This window comes from Theropithecus gelada, chromosome 2 (assembly GCF_003255815.1).
Source record: "Theropithecus gelada isolate Dixy chromosome 2, Tgel_1.0, whole genome shotgun sequence".
Classification (NCBI taxonomy): Eukaryota; Metazoa; Chordata; class Mammalia; order Primates; family Cercopithecidae; genus Theropithecus; species Theropithecus gelada.
In genome coordinates, this window is record NC_037669.1 from 163,085,582 (window position 1) to 163,104,432 (window position 18,851).

At 43.1% G+C, this 18,851-nt stretch overlaps 1 protein-coding gene across 4 annotated transcripts in view; it reads right to left on the reverse strand.

Moving 5' to 3' along the window:
* The window catches only part of RFTN1 (raftlin, lipid raft linker 1), a 202,248-nt gene that overhangs the window by 166,826 nt on the left and 16,571 nt on the right, over positions 1-18,851 (reverse strand). For 2 of the 4 annotated variants that reach the window (XM_025375064.1, XM_025375065.1), the window contains exon 2: positions 14,531-14,686. In XM_025375064.1, coding sequence (XP_025230849.1) covers positions 14,531-14,675 — 145 coding nt within the window. In that variant the 5' untranslated portion in view covers positions 14,676-14,686. Of the gene's footprint in view, positions 1-3,435; positions 3,550-14,530; positions 14,687-18,851 lie in introns of those variants that run through there. The other 2 variants (XM_025375063.1, XM_025375066.1) reach the window with 2 other exon arrangements.

Genomic DNA, 18,851 nt, shown 5'->3' on the forward strand with positions numbered 1-18,851 from the left:
CCAAGAAAGTAAATGGTACTAAGAAAAAAGACATTTTCTTGGTTTTTAGTTGTTTTAGGCTAATTCATTAAATGAAGTCCACAATAAGAAACTACTTATAGACATGAAAGTAAGTTTTTGTTTTAATTTACATCTCTAGATTGGCAAGAAACTGTGGTAAGAATAGAAACAGTTGGATCACCAGTCTGAGGGATATGGAAGGCAATCCAGAAAACCCTCAACGTCCTTCTCCCCATTCCTTGCACACCTTTATAGCATTATTTCAGCCTGGGCTATTAGAAACATCAGTAACTTTTCTTTCACATGCTTCATCTCAACCATTTCTCACCAAGCAAGCCATGATGGACTGAAGACCTGTAAGTCTTCACAACACTAATGCCCAGGGCATCTTCAGTGCATCTATTAAGGCCTTAAAAGCTCAGCCTGTTGGCATCAGCAGCCCTGATGAGTCCACTCACCCCCAGGAAGCTCGTTTGATTGAGGTACCTTTTCCACGCTGCAGTTTGGTTGGTGGGCCCGAAGATTAGATTTGGTTTAGGAATTCCAGGGCCTCCTGCACTTTCCAAACAGCAGACAAGTCTCTAGCCATGCAAGGTGCAGCAGGCCAAAGGCAAATAATGGTCAATCATGGCAGATGCTTCTCCAAGATAACACACAGACTCTATTAGGGCTATTAGGACTCAGCTGGCCTGGTTTCCAGATATAGGAGAACAGACACCAGACTAAGACATTAAAAACTCCAGAATTTGGTGGGATGTTTCACACACTGTTTCCTACATTGAGAGACCTCACCATCTTGTTCACTATTGCATGCACAATACAGAGCCTGAAAAAGAGTAGATAATCAATAAATAGTGAATGGATCAATTTTGTTGAGTAGCTTTGCCATACAAGACTGCTTTCTCCAAAAAGAAAAGTCTACCCACAAGCTTGCCAGCTCCCTTGGGAATATATTATTATAGCCATCTTGTGTCAAAGCAACACGCATTCCTCATAGTGCTATGTTGTACTCATGCTTACAAACTAATTCTGAGCTTACACTAGGGATGCCCAAGTGAAATAATCCCTTTCCTCTCTTAAGAGGGCCCAATGAGGCTGTCAAACTAATGTATACTCTTCCCGATAAATCATGTGTATGCACCTGCAAAGTATGTTTATGCAACAGAATGGAAAGACATCTCAGTGGCTGCTAACTGTAGCAGGTACTCCTGGCCCACGTAATTTTTATTTATCAGGAGACCTGACCTGTAAACAAAGAAGAGCACGCCTGAAACACATAACTGAGGAAATTACCTTCTAGACTTAATGACAGTGGCATGCAGCTTGAGGCCAGAATCACCTACCTTTTCACACCAGAATTGCTTTTGAAAATATTTCGTAGATAAAGTTCAACAGGACTCCTGTCTTCTGAAGCATTGGTGAAATCTGGTCAAACTATAAAATGACAGTGGACCCAGTGAAATTAGAGAAATCTTCATTATAAAATTCTTTAAAGCAATATTGCTAATAATAATTAGCAGGGTGCATAGAATATTAACTTGTTTTCTGTTCCGCTTTAACCAAATTAGATAACAATTATTATCACTACCTCAAGGCTGCCTTTATGAATCCCTGCAGAAAAATAATTTGGTTTTACTTTGACAGATAACAGTCATCAGCAAGGAATTTCATTTTACTGAAGGCAGCCTTAGTTGCTGAAATTTACTGCTTGGGTTACACACATATGCACACACACTCACACACACACACACACACACACACACCTGGGCCCATTTTCATACAAGACTGAGTAGTGTTGCTTCTTGGTCTAGATTTAGAGTAGCTGGGAAAAGAGCATGAAGAGTTTTTACATTCAGAAAGGAATGTAAAGAATGCCTTCCTTCCTTTTAAATCTAATCTTATTATTCCCATTAGTGAATATTTAACAATAACATTAATGCTAATAGCAAACTTGGTTGCAACATCAAAAGCAACAATACCAAAGATGTATATAGCAGCTTTGCTCAGAAAAACTTAAAGCTACATCACACATATTATCTCATTTATCTTTTAAAAATCTCTTCAAACTGTAAGAGCATATTTATACACTTTGAGACATGTTTTATGGGAACCGATTTCCTTATTACTGTTTGCATCTTCTGTTTAAAAACAGGGTCTGTTTTTAACATACCTCCCAGCCAGAACCTCAACTCATAACTCATGCCATTGACTTCCTTGCCTGAATCTCAAAAACAAAAACCAACTCTTAGCAATTATAGAAACCGGAAACAAAAATGAAACACAAGTAGGAAGTTAAATAACTTCACTGCACCCAACAGTTGCTTTTGCCTAAACTGAAATTAAATAAATAGACACACATACACTCTCCATAAAAACTCTGCTACACAATATGTTAATGAACAATGAAAAGAAGCAGAAGCCAAAAGTGGGTCAGGAGAAACTGTTTAATCTAATAGTCTGGAAATTATATTGGAAGGAACAGATGGTTTCATAGAAGTCAATGTTACCTACAGGAGCAAGAAGCGATTTTCTAGGAAAGAAAAATATTTCCCTACCCTACTGCATATACTATTTTCAGCAAAGGAGGAGTCTATATTCGGCACAGGATAAGTTCTGATATTGGCACACTTACAAAACTGGGACTAAGTGGCAGCCATCCACACATACTCAAGCTCAGACTTGGCCTTCTGAATCTGAGCTGGAGGTCAAACCCAGCCCTATTTTAAAGCTGGGGACAACAGAAGCCAGCACTACACTCCAGTGGGTTATTGACCAACACTCATGTTCTTGATACTTCAGGAAAGTGGTCTCCAACAGGTCATAGCCAGCATGACCTTTAATGTGGCTCCCAACCCTCAGAGACTCTGTAGGTCCCAGGTAGCAGCGAGACACACAGGGTACATGGAGTCGGAAGACCTCAGTGCAAGCTGCGGCTCGGCAAGACAGGACCACCCTATGTGTCAGGCTCCCTATTTGTCAAACAGAAGGAAAACATCTCTAGATTTGTAACGATTAATTGAGCTAAAGTGTATCAAGCTGCATTGCAAACCACACAGCATAAGACAACACTCAACCATTCGGTTGCTATTCTCGTCCCCACCATCTATGATTCGTCAAAACATGCAGCCAAATTCTCCCTAGAGAGGACTCAATCAAAAAGAGAGCCATCAAAGCTGGGGTCCTTGAATGACAGATCACAGCCAACCAAATCTCAAAGCCATACCCGAGGGACCTTTGGTATGGTCCGCAATCCTTAAGAGTAAAGAATTGAAGAAGGCAAGCCTGAGTTCTGATTCCAGCTCATCGCACATTCGCTGCAGAACCATGGGCGCGTTAGGTAACCTCACTGAGCCTTATTTCCTCATTTGTAAAATCAGGATCCCTGTAAGGATTAATTGAGACTGTTGCTACTGTTAACAATGATTATATCAACACCAGCAGCATCCAAGTCCACTGCTCCATCACAATACATCATCTGCAGGGATCCCCAGAGAGGCCAGGGAGGGCGCAGGGGCAGAACCGCCTTTCTGCTATGAAGATGAAGGGCTGTACCAGGAGGAGCCTCCCTCCGGGGTGAGCTTAAATTTGCGGGAATATAGAAAGCCCCGCCCCACCCGACTCTGACCCTGGGGCCTCTTGCAGCAATATCAAGGGCTGCTTAGAGCCTCCCTTCTACCCATCCACCTTCCTCCTCCAGGGCTTCTGACATTTTGCTCCAAGGTTTGTTTGTTTGTTTTTACTTACAAAAAATGCTATCAACGTCAGTGGCTGTATGCTCAGTTCTGCTGAAGAGCTGCAAATGTTATAGATGGATTTGTTATGTTCTAAAACTGCAGGTATCATATTTAGAGAGAGGTAATAAATACCTCATTAAGGAAAGGCAAAACAAACACTTCGGAGTACTTGAGGCTCTATCTAAAGGAACCCCATGGTGAAACCCACTTTAAACCAAGAATCCTCCTGTAATGCAAATAAGTACTCATCCCCTCCAATTCTCTTCCTTCCTTTCCATAGTTTGCTATCTTGGGCTCCCCTGTAAAGCGCCCCCCTCCCACCCAGAGCCTGCGGGCACCAGCAGCCAGGTATCCATCTTAGCCAGCTCCCTGAGACATCACAGACTTAAGCTGAGTCTGTTGACACCTGTTCTGTAGTGTGAACTGTAGGTGGGGTGGGGACACAGAACCAAAACCACAACACCAAGACTAACTAAATTGGTCTGGTGTGCAGCCACGCATGGGAACTTTTTAAACAAATGTTGAGAATCATTGCATCATCTTGTATTCTTATTTTTATTCCTATGACCTGTCCTCCCAAATATATTCTAAGCCACCTAAAGGAAGTAAGTTATGATTTGGTCATAATATATAGGTAGGTAAGTATTTATTGAATTTATCTTACACTCAAAAAATCACACTAGTATAATTTTTTTTCTGCCATCTCCACTCAAATTAAGAAAAAAAATCATACGGCACATGGTCTTTTAAGGTTCCCCAAGTGTGGTCCCCAGACCAGCAGCATCAGCATTGCCTGGGAACGTATTACAAAAGCAGATTCTCAGGCCTTGCCCTAGACCTACTAAATCAGAAACTTTGAGGATGGGACCCAGGACTCTGCATTTTGACAAGCCCTCCAGGCTATTCTGATTCACTCTCAAGGTTGAGAACCACTCCTTTAAGTTAATGATTAGTTTTAAAGGCTTTTCTGGAGATTGACATTATTTTAGATGAGGCCATGGAGCTGGCCTATCATCTCCCTTCATGAAATTGGAAAGGCTGATAGTGCCAGGATTTATAACTAGCCATTAGGCACCCAAACACTTAGCTCCCCACAACATTCATTTCTTAATTTTCAGAACATAATGTAAATCATGATCCATTTTTTTAGATTAGTTTTTTTCCCAGCCGTGAAGGGAGACTGAAAGGACAACTCTTATAAACAACGATTATCAGCTGCTTCTGTAGTTGTGTGTCGGGCTAACATCACCCAGACTGGAGGTCAAAGAAAAACTGGACCTGTAGAAAATTTATTGCGCAATCTGCATGTCTTGAATGAGGAATGTCATCCTGTTATTATCATGACCACCCAAAATTTATATACAGAGTTTAAGGCTAGAATGCTAGTGGCTGAAAGCCAAGTATGAGCCTGGTCAACACAATGTCGAAGAAAACATCCCGAAAATCAGTTCTTAAAGTCCTCTTAGACAGGAAAACCACAAAGATGGGAATTTGTAAAATGCAGCAGTGTGGACTGATCCTCGAAATTTTAATGCGTGTCATGGGAATGTCTTATAAGGAGGAACTTAAGGACAGAAATAGAAGACAAGCTTGAGAAAGGGGCAAAGGTGAATAAGTTACCTTTGAACTTTTTCATGTTGAAGCCCTTCAATTTAGTTTAAACCCACCACAGCATACAGAAGATTCAGGAACCAAGAAAGTCAAAGTGAAGGCTTCGCTGTTCAGTAAGACCACAAGATATCCTGCAAAGCTCCAACAGCTTGGTGGCCTAGAGCAAGTTTCCTTTATAACCACTCCAAACTCAATATCTCAATGTATTCTTCTCTACCATGCGGGTGGCTCCACCTACCTTATAAGATTGTTGTTAGTTTGTTTATAAGAGACTAATACAACAGTAGGTGCTGAATAAAAAGTAACTCTGATTATTACCTAAAAAATTAAGCTACCCACTCTCATATATTGTTATCAGAAATGTAAAATAGAACAAACACTTCGGAAAACAGTTGAACAGTATCTTATAAAGGTAAACATGTATTTAGCATACAACCCAACAATTCCACTCCTACATATTTCCCTAACAGAAGTGAAAACATCCACACAAAACACTTGTTCATGGATATTCAGCTTTTTTTTTTTTCATAATAGCCCCAAACTGGAAATTTCCCAAATGTTCAACAGGAGATTGATTCAACAAATTGTGGCATATGCAAACAAGGGAATATTACTCAGAAACAAAAAGGAATGAACTCTTGATACACACAACAGCAAGAACTCAATACATACAACAGCAAGGACTCCATGCATACAACAGCAAGGACTCCACACATACAACAGCAAGGACTCCATGCATACAACAGCAAGGACCCCACACATACAACAGCAAAGACTCCACACATACAACAGCAAGGACTCCACACATACAACAGCAAAGACTCCACGCATACAACAGCAAGGACTCCACACATACAACAGCAAGGACTCCACACATACAACAGCAAGGACTCCACACATACAACAGCAAGGACTCCATGCATACAACAGCAAGGACCCTATACATACAACAGCAAAGACTCAATACATACAACAGCATGGATTGAACTGCAAAGGCATTAGGCTGAGTTAAAGAAGCCAAAGGCACACATACTGTATGATTCTACGTACATATTATTCAAAAAGAAGCAAAACTATTCAACAGTGACACGTAGCAGATCAGCAGTTGGCTGGGTCGGGGCGGGCACCTGAGGTAACTTTCTGGGGTGATGGAAAAGTTTTATATCTTGAGTGTGGTGATAGTTCTGCAAATGTTTACACTTATCAGAACTCATCACCCAGGCACTTCATATGGGTGTGTTTCATTGTATTTAAATTACAGTTCAATAAAGTTATTCAAACAAATATCACTGCGACACCCTTCAGTGGACTGGCGGTTGGCACTGAGCTCTCTTTCATGTGCAGTGGATAAGCTTTGAGTGGAAAGAGCTGAAACACTGGATTCTGGTCCCACTTACTACTTATTACCTGTCAAATCAATTTCTCCATCTGAAAAGAAAAGAAAAACAATATCTTCCTTCCAGCTTTCAGGGCTACTTGAATTATCAAGTGAGACTATTATTGGAGAATGCTTTAAAGCAGACTCAGCATCTGGCTGTGGGGAACTTGTGCCATCCACCCAGGTGCCCAGCACACCCACCTCCTCCTCTGCTTCCTGCTCTCCTTCACCTGCCAGGCAGTCCCTAGGACCACCTCCTAATCTCTCTTTCCCCCACTCCTTTTCTTGTCCCCACTGCCACTGTCTTGACTGAGGCCACCTTTACCTTGCCTGATGATTGCAATGGTTTCTATATGGTTTCCCCTCCCCCAGTGTTGCCCCTTCCATCCTTCTTCATTCTAAATCCAGAGAAATCTTTTCAGAATGAGAATTTGACATCACCTGCACCCCCTCCATCTTAAAAACCTTCAGTGCTTTTGAGCTTAGACTCCTCAGCCCAACACCTAAGACCTTTCATCATCTGGACCTACTTTCTTCTCCCCCAAAGAACATGTTCCAACCAAACTGAATTGCCTGTGGTTCCCCACATATGCAGTGTTATCTCTGCATTTTGATCCCTCCCACAAGTTGTCTCCTCTTCGTGAAAAGATTATCTTCTTCCACCCTCTTCTCCCATCTTTTGCTTGACTAACAGCCAACTGTGCCTGATACCAAATTTGCATAAACTCCAAATCCACCTGAGGATTTCAAGTCTTCCTTGACACACAGACTCCTCCATCAAGCCTGGGCTGCCACCATCCCATCTGTCTCCATTACTCTAGTATCAAGTACTGGTTCTTCATCTGTAAGAGAGTTTGAACCAAAGTAAAGTACCAATCTATGGTCTGGTGCTACGGACTGAACTGTGTCCTTCCAAATCATCATAACCCCTAAAGTGACTACATTTGGAGTAAGAAAGTAATGAAGGTCAAATCATGTCATAAGGATGGGGCACTAATCTGATGGGATTAGTGTACTTACAAGATGAGACACAAGAGAGCTTGTGCTCGCTCCTGTTCTCTCTCACTCTCTCTCTTTCTTCCCCCCAAGTCCCGTCTTTCCTCCCTCCCTCTCTGCCATGTGAGGACACAATGAGAAGGCTGTTGTCTGCACGTCAAGAGAGCCCTGACCAGAACCCAACCATGCTGGCACCTTGATCTCCAGGGTAGCAACTTCTAGTTTCCAGAACTATGAGAAAATAAGCATCTGTTGTTTAAGCCAGTCTGTGGTATTTTATTATGGCAGCCCGAGCTGACTAAGGCAACCCAAGAACACCTCCTGTCTGGTTCACCCACATGTCCCCAAGACATGGCATCTGGTCCAAGGTTGACCTTCAACAAATATTTGTGGAATCAATGAATCCTCCTATGGTCACTATGAACCTAAGGGCAAATCTTCACGATAAAATGGTACATTGTTATGAGTTAGAGACACAGATTCTGACCTGAAACCGAGTTTTCCTCTCTTGAAAACAGACTAGAACAGCGCTATCCTATAGAACTTTCTATGATGATAAAAACGTTCTCTATCTGTGCTGTCCAATAGCAGTCACCAGCCACACATGGCTGCTGAGTGCTTGAAATGTGGGTAGTGTGACAGAAGAACTGAATATTTTATTTTACTTTGTTTTGATTAATGATTACATATAAATGCCATGTGATGGTGGTTCCTGTACTAGTCAGAGCAGGACTGCACCGTTCAAGGAAGGCCCAAGCCCTGGGCACTGGCCTCATTACACAGATTGCTTTCTGTGCCAACTGTCCCTGGCACCAAATGTGCATAAAACACAGTCGATTTTCACAGAGCTGACACAGGTAGCTTTCAAGTGGTGTTAGAGTGGCCTGGCACAGAGAGGCTGGCAAAACACTCACATAAAAGGCATAATGGGGTACCGTTTTGCAGAAATTGTGATGCTTTATGGGCCTCCGTCTGTGATGAAACCCATCAAAGGGCAGGTTCATCCCTCGGTGACCAGAGTTAATTGAAAATTTAAGACCCAATCAAATCCCCCAGAATTGAGATTTTTGGCAGCTTATGTGCTTCACTGTAAGATTCCTGCTGCTTTTGCCTCTGCCAACCCCACAAGTGGGGCTGCATGTTCCAGTATCTTCAACAACAGCACTGAGCTTTAGGCAAGGGACAAACTCAACAGTGTTAACTGTGATCCTGACTTTTTTTTTTTTTTTTTTTTTTTTTTGAGATGGAGTGTCACTCTTGTTGCCCAGGCTGGAGTGCAATGGTGTGATCTCGGCTCCCCGCAACCTCCGCCTTCCAGGTTCAAGCAACTCTGCCTCAGCCTCCTGAGCAGCTGGGATTATAGGCATGTGCCACCACGTCCGGCTAATTTTGTATTTTTAGTAGAAACGGGGTTTCTCCATGTTGGTCAGGCTGGTCTTGAACCCCCGACCTTAGGTGATCCACCTGCCTCGCCCTTCCAAAGTGTTGAGATTACAGGCATGAGCCACCGCGCCCAGCTGATCCTGACTTTTTTGAAAATGCACATGGCGGCACCCTTCCTACCTAAGCCATCAGGTGGACATGGGCCAATACCCTTTCCCTGACTTGTATTTGCCTAAGAGTCAAATAATCATCTTCTCCATGAAAAATAAGTGTATAGAGTGTCATTCAAAAATCTGCTGGGGTTAAAATCTTATGGGGGAGGAATCATCTTATACCATTCTACGTGATAATAAGTTTTCTAACAACAACATTCCAGTTGGTGTGAATGTCTATTTGTGTAGCATCTTGCAGTCTGGCATCACAAGAGCTTTGATGCCCAAGATTCTAGAATTCTATATTCGAATTCTTGCCCCTGCCACTTCCTACCTCTTTGGGCAAGTTACTTAACCTCACTGAGCATCCATTTCTTTGTCTGCAAAAAGAAATGAGTTTATCCACCTACCTTAGTTGGTTACTGCAAACATAAAACGACATAAGAAGCCACACAAAGACAAATGTGCACAGCAACTTAACCTGTGATAGCCAAAACCTGGAAATGTTTATCAACAGGTGAATGGAAAAATTAACTGTGGTACAAGCAAACAACAGGGTACTACTCAGCAGTAAAACAGAAAACACACCAACAACATGAATAAATCTTAAATGAGTAAGCTGAGTGAATAAAAAGAGCTAGGTTTTGAAAAAGAGTACATACTATTTGATTCCATTTATATAACATTGCGGGAAATAAACTCAGTCATGGAGGCCGGGCGAGGTGGCTCACACCTGTAATCCCAGCACTTTGGGAAACTGAGGCAGGCAGCTCACCTGAGGTTAGGAGTTCAAGACCAGCCTGGCCAACACAGTAAAAGCCCGTCTCTACTAAAAATAAAAAAAAATTTGGGCATGGTGGCGGGCACCTGTAATCCCAACTACTCGGGAGGCTGAGACATAAGAATCCTTTGAACCCAGGAGGTGAAGATTGCAGTGAGCCGAGATTGTGCCACCACACTCCAGCCTGGGCAACAGAGACTTCATCTCAAAAAAAAAAAAAAAAAAAAAAAAATCAGTGATGGAGAGGAGATTAGTGGTTGTCTGGGGTTGGAGGGATAACAAAGGGGCATGAGGAAACTTCTGGGGCAATGGAAATGTTCTGCATCTTGATGTGGTGAGGGTTTTATGGGTTTGAATACTTTAAATATGTGCAATGTAGTTTACTTCATTTATACTTTGATAAAGCTGAAAAATTTCAGAAACATGAGATCAGGCTAGTGCAGTGGCTCATGCCTGTAATCCTAGCACTTTGGGAGGCCGAGGTGAGTGGACCACTTGAGGTCAGGAGTTTGAGACCAGCCTGGTCAACATGGTGAAACCCCGTTTCTACTAAAAATACCAAAATTAGCCATGTGTAGTGGTGCATGCTTGGAATCCCAGATACTCAAGAGGCTGAGGCATGAGAATTGCTTGCACCTGAAAGGCAGAGGTTGCAGTGAGCCGAGGTCACACCACTGCACTCCAGCCTGGGTGACACAGCGAGACTCCATTTCAAAAAAAAAAAAAGAAAGAAAAATGAGATCAAGACGTAATGTCCTATTACAGGACTGGGCTCATAGTAGCACTCAACACATGTCAGCTCCATTCTGGAGAATAAAGAATAATCTCATTAGAACTCCTGGAAGAAAAACATGAGAGACTGCCAGGGAAAGGAGTCAGCATTTAGTTCTAGGTTTACTAGGACCCAGCTATTCAGGACAGGCTCATCTCAGCTAGAAAGCTGAACAAGGAAGACAAACAGAAAAATAAACAAGGCTTGGTCCTTGCCCCCAGGGAAACACAAATAGGTTTAATATATGATGTAATCAAAGTGTCAAAAGGACAGTATTGACAAACTACAGGCGTGCACAAGAGAGTAATTCTGATAGAATGGTTGTCAAGAAGGAACAAACCCAGGTGGGTGGGGTCCTAGCAAGCAGTAAGACGTGGGGGCCTGTGCAGAAAGGGCTGCCTGCACTGAATCAGAGAAGCAGAGAAAAGAGGGTCCTGGGCGGGGGCAGTAGGCAATGCCGTGACACACCGTTCTCCAGGGAACGATAGGGAGAGGATCTACAAAGGGCAAGACCAAGCTACAGAAAGCCCTGAGCTCTGGCTTGAATCTCAACTTCATCCATCCAGGGAAACGCCCTAAAGAGTTGTGCAGAATCAGATGTGTGTTTTACACAAGCAGGTCCTATCTACAGGGCAACTGGGCAATTTATCAAGAGTGCTGACATTCGCATCCCTCAATTCAGTAATTCCTGAGGAAATAGTCAGAAATGTGTACAAAGATTTATGGACAACATTGCTTATCACAACATTATTTGTAATAGCCCAAAGCCCAAAATAACTTAAATGTCCAATAAAAGGGGACTGCAAAATAAATTATGGTATACTGAGTGATTAAATCATATATAGCCATTAAATCATACTTTCCAAGCATAGGCACGACAGGTGCACACCTCACTGTACAATGTTAAGTCGCATAAAAGCAGGATTCAAAAACATACGGTGAGTATTCATTCAGCAATTATTTGCTGATTATCTATTAAGTGCCAGGCACTGTCCTAAGCACTGAGGGAGCAGCAGAGAATAAGAGAGAAAATCCCTGCACTCATGGGAAGGGATTCTATCTTCTAATGAAGGAAGGCAGACAACAAAGAGGAAACAAATAGCAATAAGCAAGATATATTGCAGGTTACATGGTAAGAAGTGCTATGGAGAAAATCAAGAGGGGAAAGACATGGGGAATTGGGAAGAAGGTAGAAATTTTAAAGAGGTGGTCAAAGAAAGTTTCAGAGAGAAGGACCCCGTTCTCTCTGAAGATGAGCAAGGGGATCCTGGGGGAGGACTTCCAGGCAGAGGAACAGGCAGTGCAAAAGCCCGGAGGAGGACTGGCAGGTTCACGAAAGAGCAAAGCAAAAGCAGCGGAACACCAAAGACAAGCAGTGGGAGAATGCAGTCAAGGGGAGCTGTGCCACTCTTGGTGTGGCGACAGCCAAAGGAGAGCTCTGAGTAGAGGACTGGCAGGATCTGTAGGAGGACAAGGGCAGGAGCAGGGAGGCCATGTGGGATATCCGCCAGTGTTGTCCTAGCTCATTATAATGGGTGTATGTTTATTTCATAATCAGAAAACAAAAGATAATTCCATCAAGGACAGCACAATGCACAAAAGCAGTGTGGATGCTGCAGCTGAAGCTCAGGGAAACAAACAAATAAGGAGGTCAGGGAAATCATTCAGAGACCAGCTACGAAGCAGTCGGGGGACAAAGCACTGCATGGAAACTTCATGTGTTTGTGAAGGTTCTTGGGAGCAAAGCTACTCTTCGTCATAATTAAAGACATATAACCACGATGAAAAACAACACAACTGCAAAAGGGAGAAAAAAGAATTCCCCCATCATCTCAGCATCCTAATACTTAAATATTTCCTTCCAATCTTTTCTCCTAGACATGCTTCTGTTTTTCCCTAATCCTCTCACAATGCCCAGCACATTGTAGGCACTTAATATTCACTGAACAAATAAATGGAGGACCAAATGCATGACCAACTGCTCCAAATAATTGTGTGTTACATTAGGTATATTAGAGGCATTTACAGACATGGTTTTAATAGGCTTGGGCGAAGGAATGGCAACTACATGCAGGGGGAAACCATGGTCATAGATATCTGCACATTTAAGAGGATGATGGTGGCATGACTGACTCATCAAGGGCACTGGAAGGAAGCAATCTGAAAAGGAAGATGCTGGCTTCAGTTGTGGTGACTTGTTGCAGGGGATGCACAGCCTGTCCCTGCAGAGACACTCAGCTGTCCTTTCTCAGAGCTCAAGAAGCAATTGGAGCCTCAGTACAGAGATAGCCACAGCAGAGAGTAGTTGGGGAGGAGGGGAGGAAGAGAACACTTGCAGACCCTACTGCATGCCAGACATTGTGCTACGAGCTTCACCATATCCACCTTTCTAATCTTCACAACTGCCCCATGAAGTGGACACCCGTGTTCCTTTTATGGATGAGGACACTACAGGACTGGGAAGCTCAGTGATTTACCCAGTTACTCTGAAGCAGAGCCAGGACTCAAATCCATGAACTTGAGGGCTTTTTCCTCTCATTCTCCTTTCCAATCATAGAAGCTTAAAGTATACCCAGAAGCCCAGGGAGATAATGTGTTCAGATGACTTCGTTACATAGTGCCCAGTTTTTGCTCTCAAACTCCTGGGACCCAAAAAGAAGAGCATTTTCTTCCTTTTCCAAAAACATGTCTTCAGTGTTTTCCAACTCACTATTAAAACCTGTGGAATTGTTTTTGTTTTTTCATTTGTATGAGTCTTCTGTCTCCCATCAGACAGAATACCGCAAGATGCCAGGACATGCCTCATGACTTCCCCCCTCAACACTGGCCCAACACTCTGCACACAGCAGGTGTTCAGCAAATGCTCTGATGCTGATGCTGACCATCCCTTCCCAGTCTTCATGGGCTATTCCCTGCTTCCTCAGTCCTTGGACACTCGCATGGTAGGTGACCCGACTCCCTCTGGCTCAGCCAAGGCAAAGCCAAGCTCAGATGGATGAGCCCTCTTACGAGATGGCAGACAACAGGCAGGTGAATTTGGGTGGACAGGAAGTTTCATACGAGGAGAGACGGCAAATCTTCCTTCTCCACGGGGCTTGCTATGAAACAGTCTGCAAACTGGTTGGCTCATGGGTCAAATTCAGCCCATCCATATGTATTGCTTGGCTCACACATGATTTTCATTTGTTAAAATTGTAATTAGTTGCTTTTTTTTTTCTTTTCTTTTTTTTTTTTTTTTTTTTTTTTTGAGACAGAGTCTGGCTCTGTCTCCCAGGCTGGAGTGTAGTGGCACGATCTCGGCTCACTGCAACCTCCGCCTCCTGGGTTCAAGCAATTCTCCTGCCTCAACCACCTGAATAGCTGGGATTACAGGCGCCCGCCACCACGCTTGGCTAATCGTTTGTATTTTTAGTAGAGATGGGGTTTCACTATGTTGGTCAGGCTGGTCTTGAACTCCTGACCTCAGGTAATCCACCCGCCTCGGCCTCCCAAAGTGCTGGGATTATAGGCATGAGCCACCGCGCCCAGCCACCATTTTTTAAAAAGTGAGAGATTTCACATAAAAATCTGGATCTCTGTAAGCTGCCCCCTTGAGACAGGCCTGCCCTTTTCATTTCTTCACAGCCCCTACCCCATCCAGCTCTCCCAACAGCACCCCCATCCCCCGTAGGCCCCTGCTGGAGACCCCACCTGCCCGTGTCTGTGCACAGCCCGTGTACTCACCGGCACTCAGAGTTGTGAACTCCAGGAAGCGGTATTCATAGGACACATCTATCTTGGTTTCCACCTGAGGCCTCTTCAAAGTTGAATAAATATTCCCAGGCCGTTTTTCGTCACGTTTCTCTAACTTGTTCAATCCGCAACCCATTTCAGCAGCTGCTGGCCAAAGGAAAAAGGCGGGGAGGTGATTTTTTCCTGAGATTTTGTCTTTAAACACCCTAGTATAAAAGACGCCATAATTTTCCTGAAGAATACATGACACACCTCAGCCTTTACGAAACTGAGGGTATAATTTAATATAGGACCTGAACACAGACGACTGCGCTCGGTACCCAGGCTGGCTTCTCCTTCTGCTAAGATACTATTACCAGCCGTCCTGAGATTTTTTTAAATGACACCAAAAGCATACCTGTTTTTTACCTTTTTTTCCCCATCTGAGGAAAATAATACCTCCCACTGCCTCAGTTCCACTATAATCTGTATCCATGAATAAAAAATGGGATCTAAAAAGCAATACAGTGCATTATAGTGTCAGCCCATCTATAAAAAACAAGAGACGTGTCACCTTCCCTGTGGTTGCTAAGACAGAATAAGTTGTTGTTACAATTTCGAAACTCCAAGTCCTTTCTACCCTCAACAGTAATTATTTAGACAGGAAATTTATATTCATAAAACATCTCTAAAAGTAGATGGTGGTATTTTTATGGGCCTTGTCTGAAAGTCCCCTTTTTCTTCATTTTTAGACCAAACTGCAGGAAATAATAGTATGCTTCCAAGCTCTTAGAGAGTCATTTTAGACCAAAATGAAAACTGACTGAACACTAATAGCAGGGATAGAGCAATTGGAAGCAGAAATCCACGTGTATTAGAGCAAAAATCTGTAGTTCCAGTTTGAAAAGAAAATAAAGAAATGTTAAAGTAATGGGCACATTAAGGTGAGCTGAGCTTCCAATCTTCCACGGGATGAAAAACAATGAAGGCTCTCTGTTTGTTTGGGCAGAATGACTTTCATGAAACAGCTTTTCATCCACTCCTCCAGCTTCAGCAGAAGAGATTTTGCTTTTGTGTACAAAGCATAACGGATGCTTCCCTCCTCTCTGGGGTACCACTGCTGCCATCAGAACATATTTCACAAAAATATTAACCAGCCAAGAACATCACACACAGAAACACAGTGACCACTTCCTTTTAGAGATAAGAATTTCCTTTTGCTTAATTCATTTACAAGGCACCCAGCTTCCTAAGGCAATTTGGCAAGCTCCAGAAAAACAAACTGAACCTCAAAAAAGCAACGAGGGCATCGGGTGGGTGGAATGGAAGGAGGTGGTGTAGCGACAACTAGGCTCTACTTTTCAGTAATTTAAAAAAGTCTGAAAGAATGGATGAGAACAGGAAGGCTTACTTATGCCTTAATAAGGGAACATTAGTATCCAAAGGGCCAGAGCAGACATGATTTATGTGCAATCTGCATGAACTGATTACTTGTAAAATACTCTGTAGTTCTGCAGATGAAACAGCTGATATGTAAAGGGCTGCATATTTAACTGCTGAAAAGCAAGCCAGCTGGCATCCACTGGGACAAAGCAGAAAAGAAATGGACAAGGAAGCTTCTAAGTGTTGGGAAGAGGTAACCCATCGAGATGTGCACTATTACTCTCTGCAAAGAGCCCAAAGGCTCGCCAAGTCACTCATTCATGCAGATTTACTCATGCCTACTATGGGCAAAGCATTATCAGCGATTCAAACAATGTGGTCTTTGCCCTCAAGGAGGTTAGCCTACTACAAGAGGGAGGACATTCAAGCTATAACAAGATGGGAAAATGGCAGGGGCCTGGATTGGGTATCTGAGATGGGCTTTGCTGGACAGACTCCAAATGTGATGACGTAGAGATGGAGGCACAGCAAGAGCAAAGGCATGGAGGCAGGAAGCTGCCCCATCTGAAGGGAAAGGGCAGGCAGCGCAGTTTGGCAGGCCGGAGAGGCAGTGTGGGATTTAGGGTGTCAGAGATCTGGGCCCACCACTAGCCCATATGGAGCCTTTGTGAGAATTCGAAAAAGGTGCCCCCTCCTCTAAGGAATGCAACCCTGTCCCAGCCATGTCTTACTGAGCACAGCAAGGTCTGGATCTAAGCCCCTGCATCCCCCCTTGGGAACAATCTTCATAACTGTACGTGGCAGTGCTGCTTCAGTAGGGGGGAAGTTAAGCAAAATTGATTATGATTAGCTAGCCATATAAATAAATATGGGGGTGGAGGCAAAGATTTCTTAAAGAGGACACAAAAAGCTCTAACTACAAAAGAAAATTTTGATAATGTAGGCTATATTAAGATTTAAAACTTCTGTTCCTCAAAACGCACATTAAAGAGTGAAAAGGCAATCCAGAGACTGAAATAAGCTATTTGCAATACACTTGTCAAGTGGTGCACTGGTAAACCAGCTCTCCAAGAAAGAGAGGAAACCCCGATTTGTACTTTGCCTATTTCTATGGTGTAAACACACCCACCACGGCAGATTTCAAGCTGCCAAACATGATGCCACAGAAGGCAGAGTCGGGAAGAGATGCTAAAATCAGCTCTCAAAAGCCAGTGTGTGTTGGCTCCTGCACACTAATGCATTCATGCGACAAAGGACTCACATCCACCATGAATCAAAGAGCGCCTAACAAATCGATAAGGAAAAGCTACACTACCCAACAGTAAACAGGTGGAATGCCCCAACAAACACCCATGAGGATATGCAAATGGCCAAGGAACACATGAGAAGAAGCTCAACTTCATGACTCATCAGGGAAATGAAGGGAAGACCACAGTGAGATTTAACAGGCATCTACCAGAATAGCTCGACATTTAAAAAATTGATAATACCAAGTATTGGCAAGGATGAGAAGCAAATGAAATTCCCCTGCACCGATGGTGAGCGTGTGAATTGGTACAACCACCTTGGAAAACTGACAATATGTTGGAAAGCTGAATGCATGCCTATCCTGTGACCCAGAAATTCTTCTCCTGGGTATATACCAACAGAAATGTGTACACATGGGCATCAAAAGACACGTATGGGAATGCTAACAGTAGCATTACTCATACCAGCCCCATCTTGGAAACTGCCCAAACACCTTCCAGGGGAAGATACATTGTGGTATACTTACACAATGAAATATTATAAAGCAACGAAAACATGGAAACTAGGATTATACACTACATCAAAGAATCTCAAAAATCAAAAAGGAGTGGGGGTGGGGGCAGCCAGACACAAAAAGTACATTCTTTCTTACTCCTGTTATACAGAGTTCCAAAACAGGCAACACTCATCTCCAGTGTTAGAAGGTGGGGTGCCGGTTACCCTTGGGAGAACAGTGACTGCATAGAGGATGAGGGGGCTTCTAGCGTACCAGCTTTGCTGTTTCTTGATCTGGGTGTCAGTTACACCGGTGTGCTCAGTTTGTGATGATTTACTGGGCTACTGAGCAGTCTCTGTGTTGCTTGGTGTGCTTTCCCATAGTTATACTAAAAGGTTAAAAAATAATAAATTTGTGACCTTACAAATGCACAGATACATCTCCAACAATAATGTTAGGATGGAATAAAGGCAAAACACAAAATCATCTACGTACTGGGTCTCAATTCTTCTAATTAAAAACTGAAGCAACATTTACAGTAGGCATGTTCATCTGATGCTAGCTTATCCAATAAAGCCACTTGTGTATACACTACAGAGTCCTGAGGAGGAGAAAGGACTCTTCTATCAGGCTGGCGGCAGGTTCTAAAGGGTGGCAGAGTTTCTCCATACTGAGCCCTGCTGGAGACCTTGATGGGAGCAAGGCTGAGTGAGGAGTGAATAGGCTAGCAAGCAAGGGAAGGCACTCATGCCCACACCCCTCAGACTCAGGCAGACCTGCCTTGCTCTGGAAGGCAGGGTGTTTGAAGACCTCCAAGAAGGAACCTGTTCCTCAAAAATCCTCCCACTTTTGCTACCTTATTATGTAAATTCTCATATTAGAGGTTCATTCCTTTGAATCAGAATTACCTTTCCTAAGTATCTCCTCTGAAATGACAAATATCTCCACGGGAAGGACAACAAGCTAAGCTCCTGGTAGCCACTACCAGTTTAGTATGATTTTATTTTGTCTATAATTTTTAATTTATATTTAATTTATTTGATAAAGGACAATTTCCTTGATAGTAGAAAGGAGAAGGTTACCAGGATGAGAAGAAAGATTTGGAAAGGGTTGGGGTGGGGGTCAGGAGAGTACCAAGAAGTACTAGAAAACTCCTGTGATACACAACTTTAAGTTTAAAGTTTCAATCAGACTGTCCCAACCTTG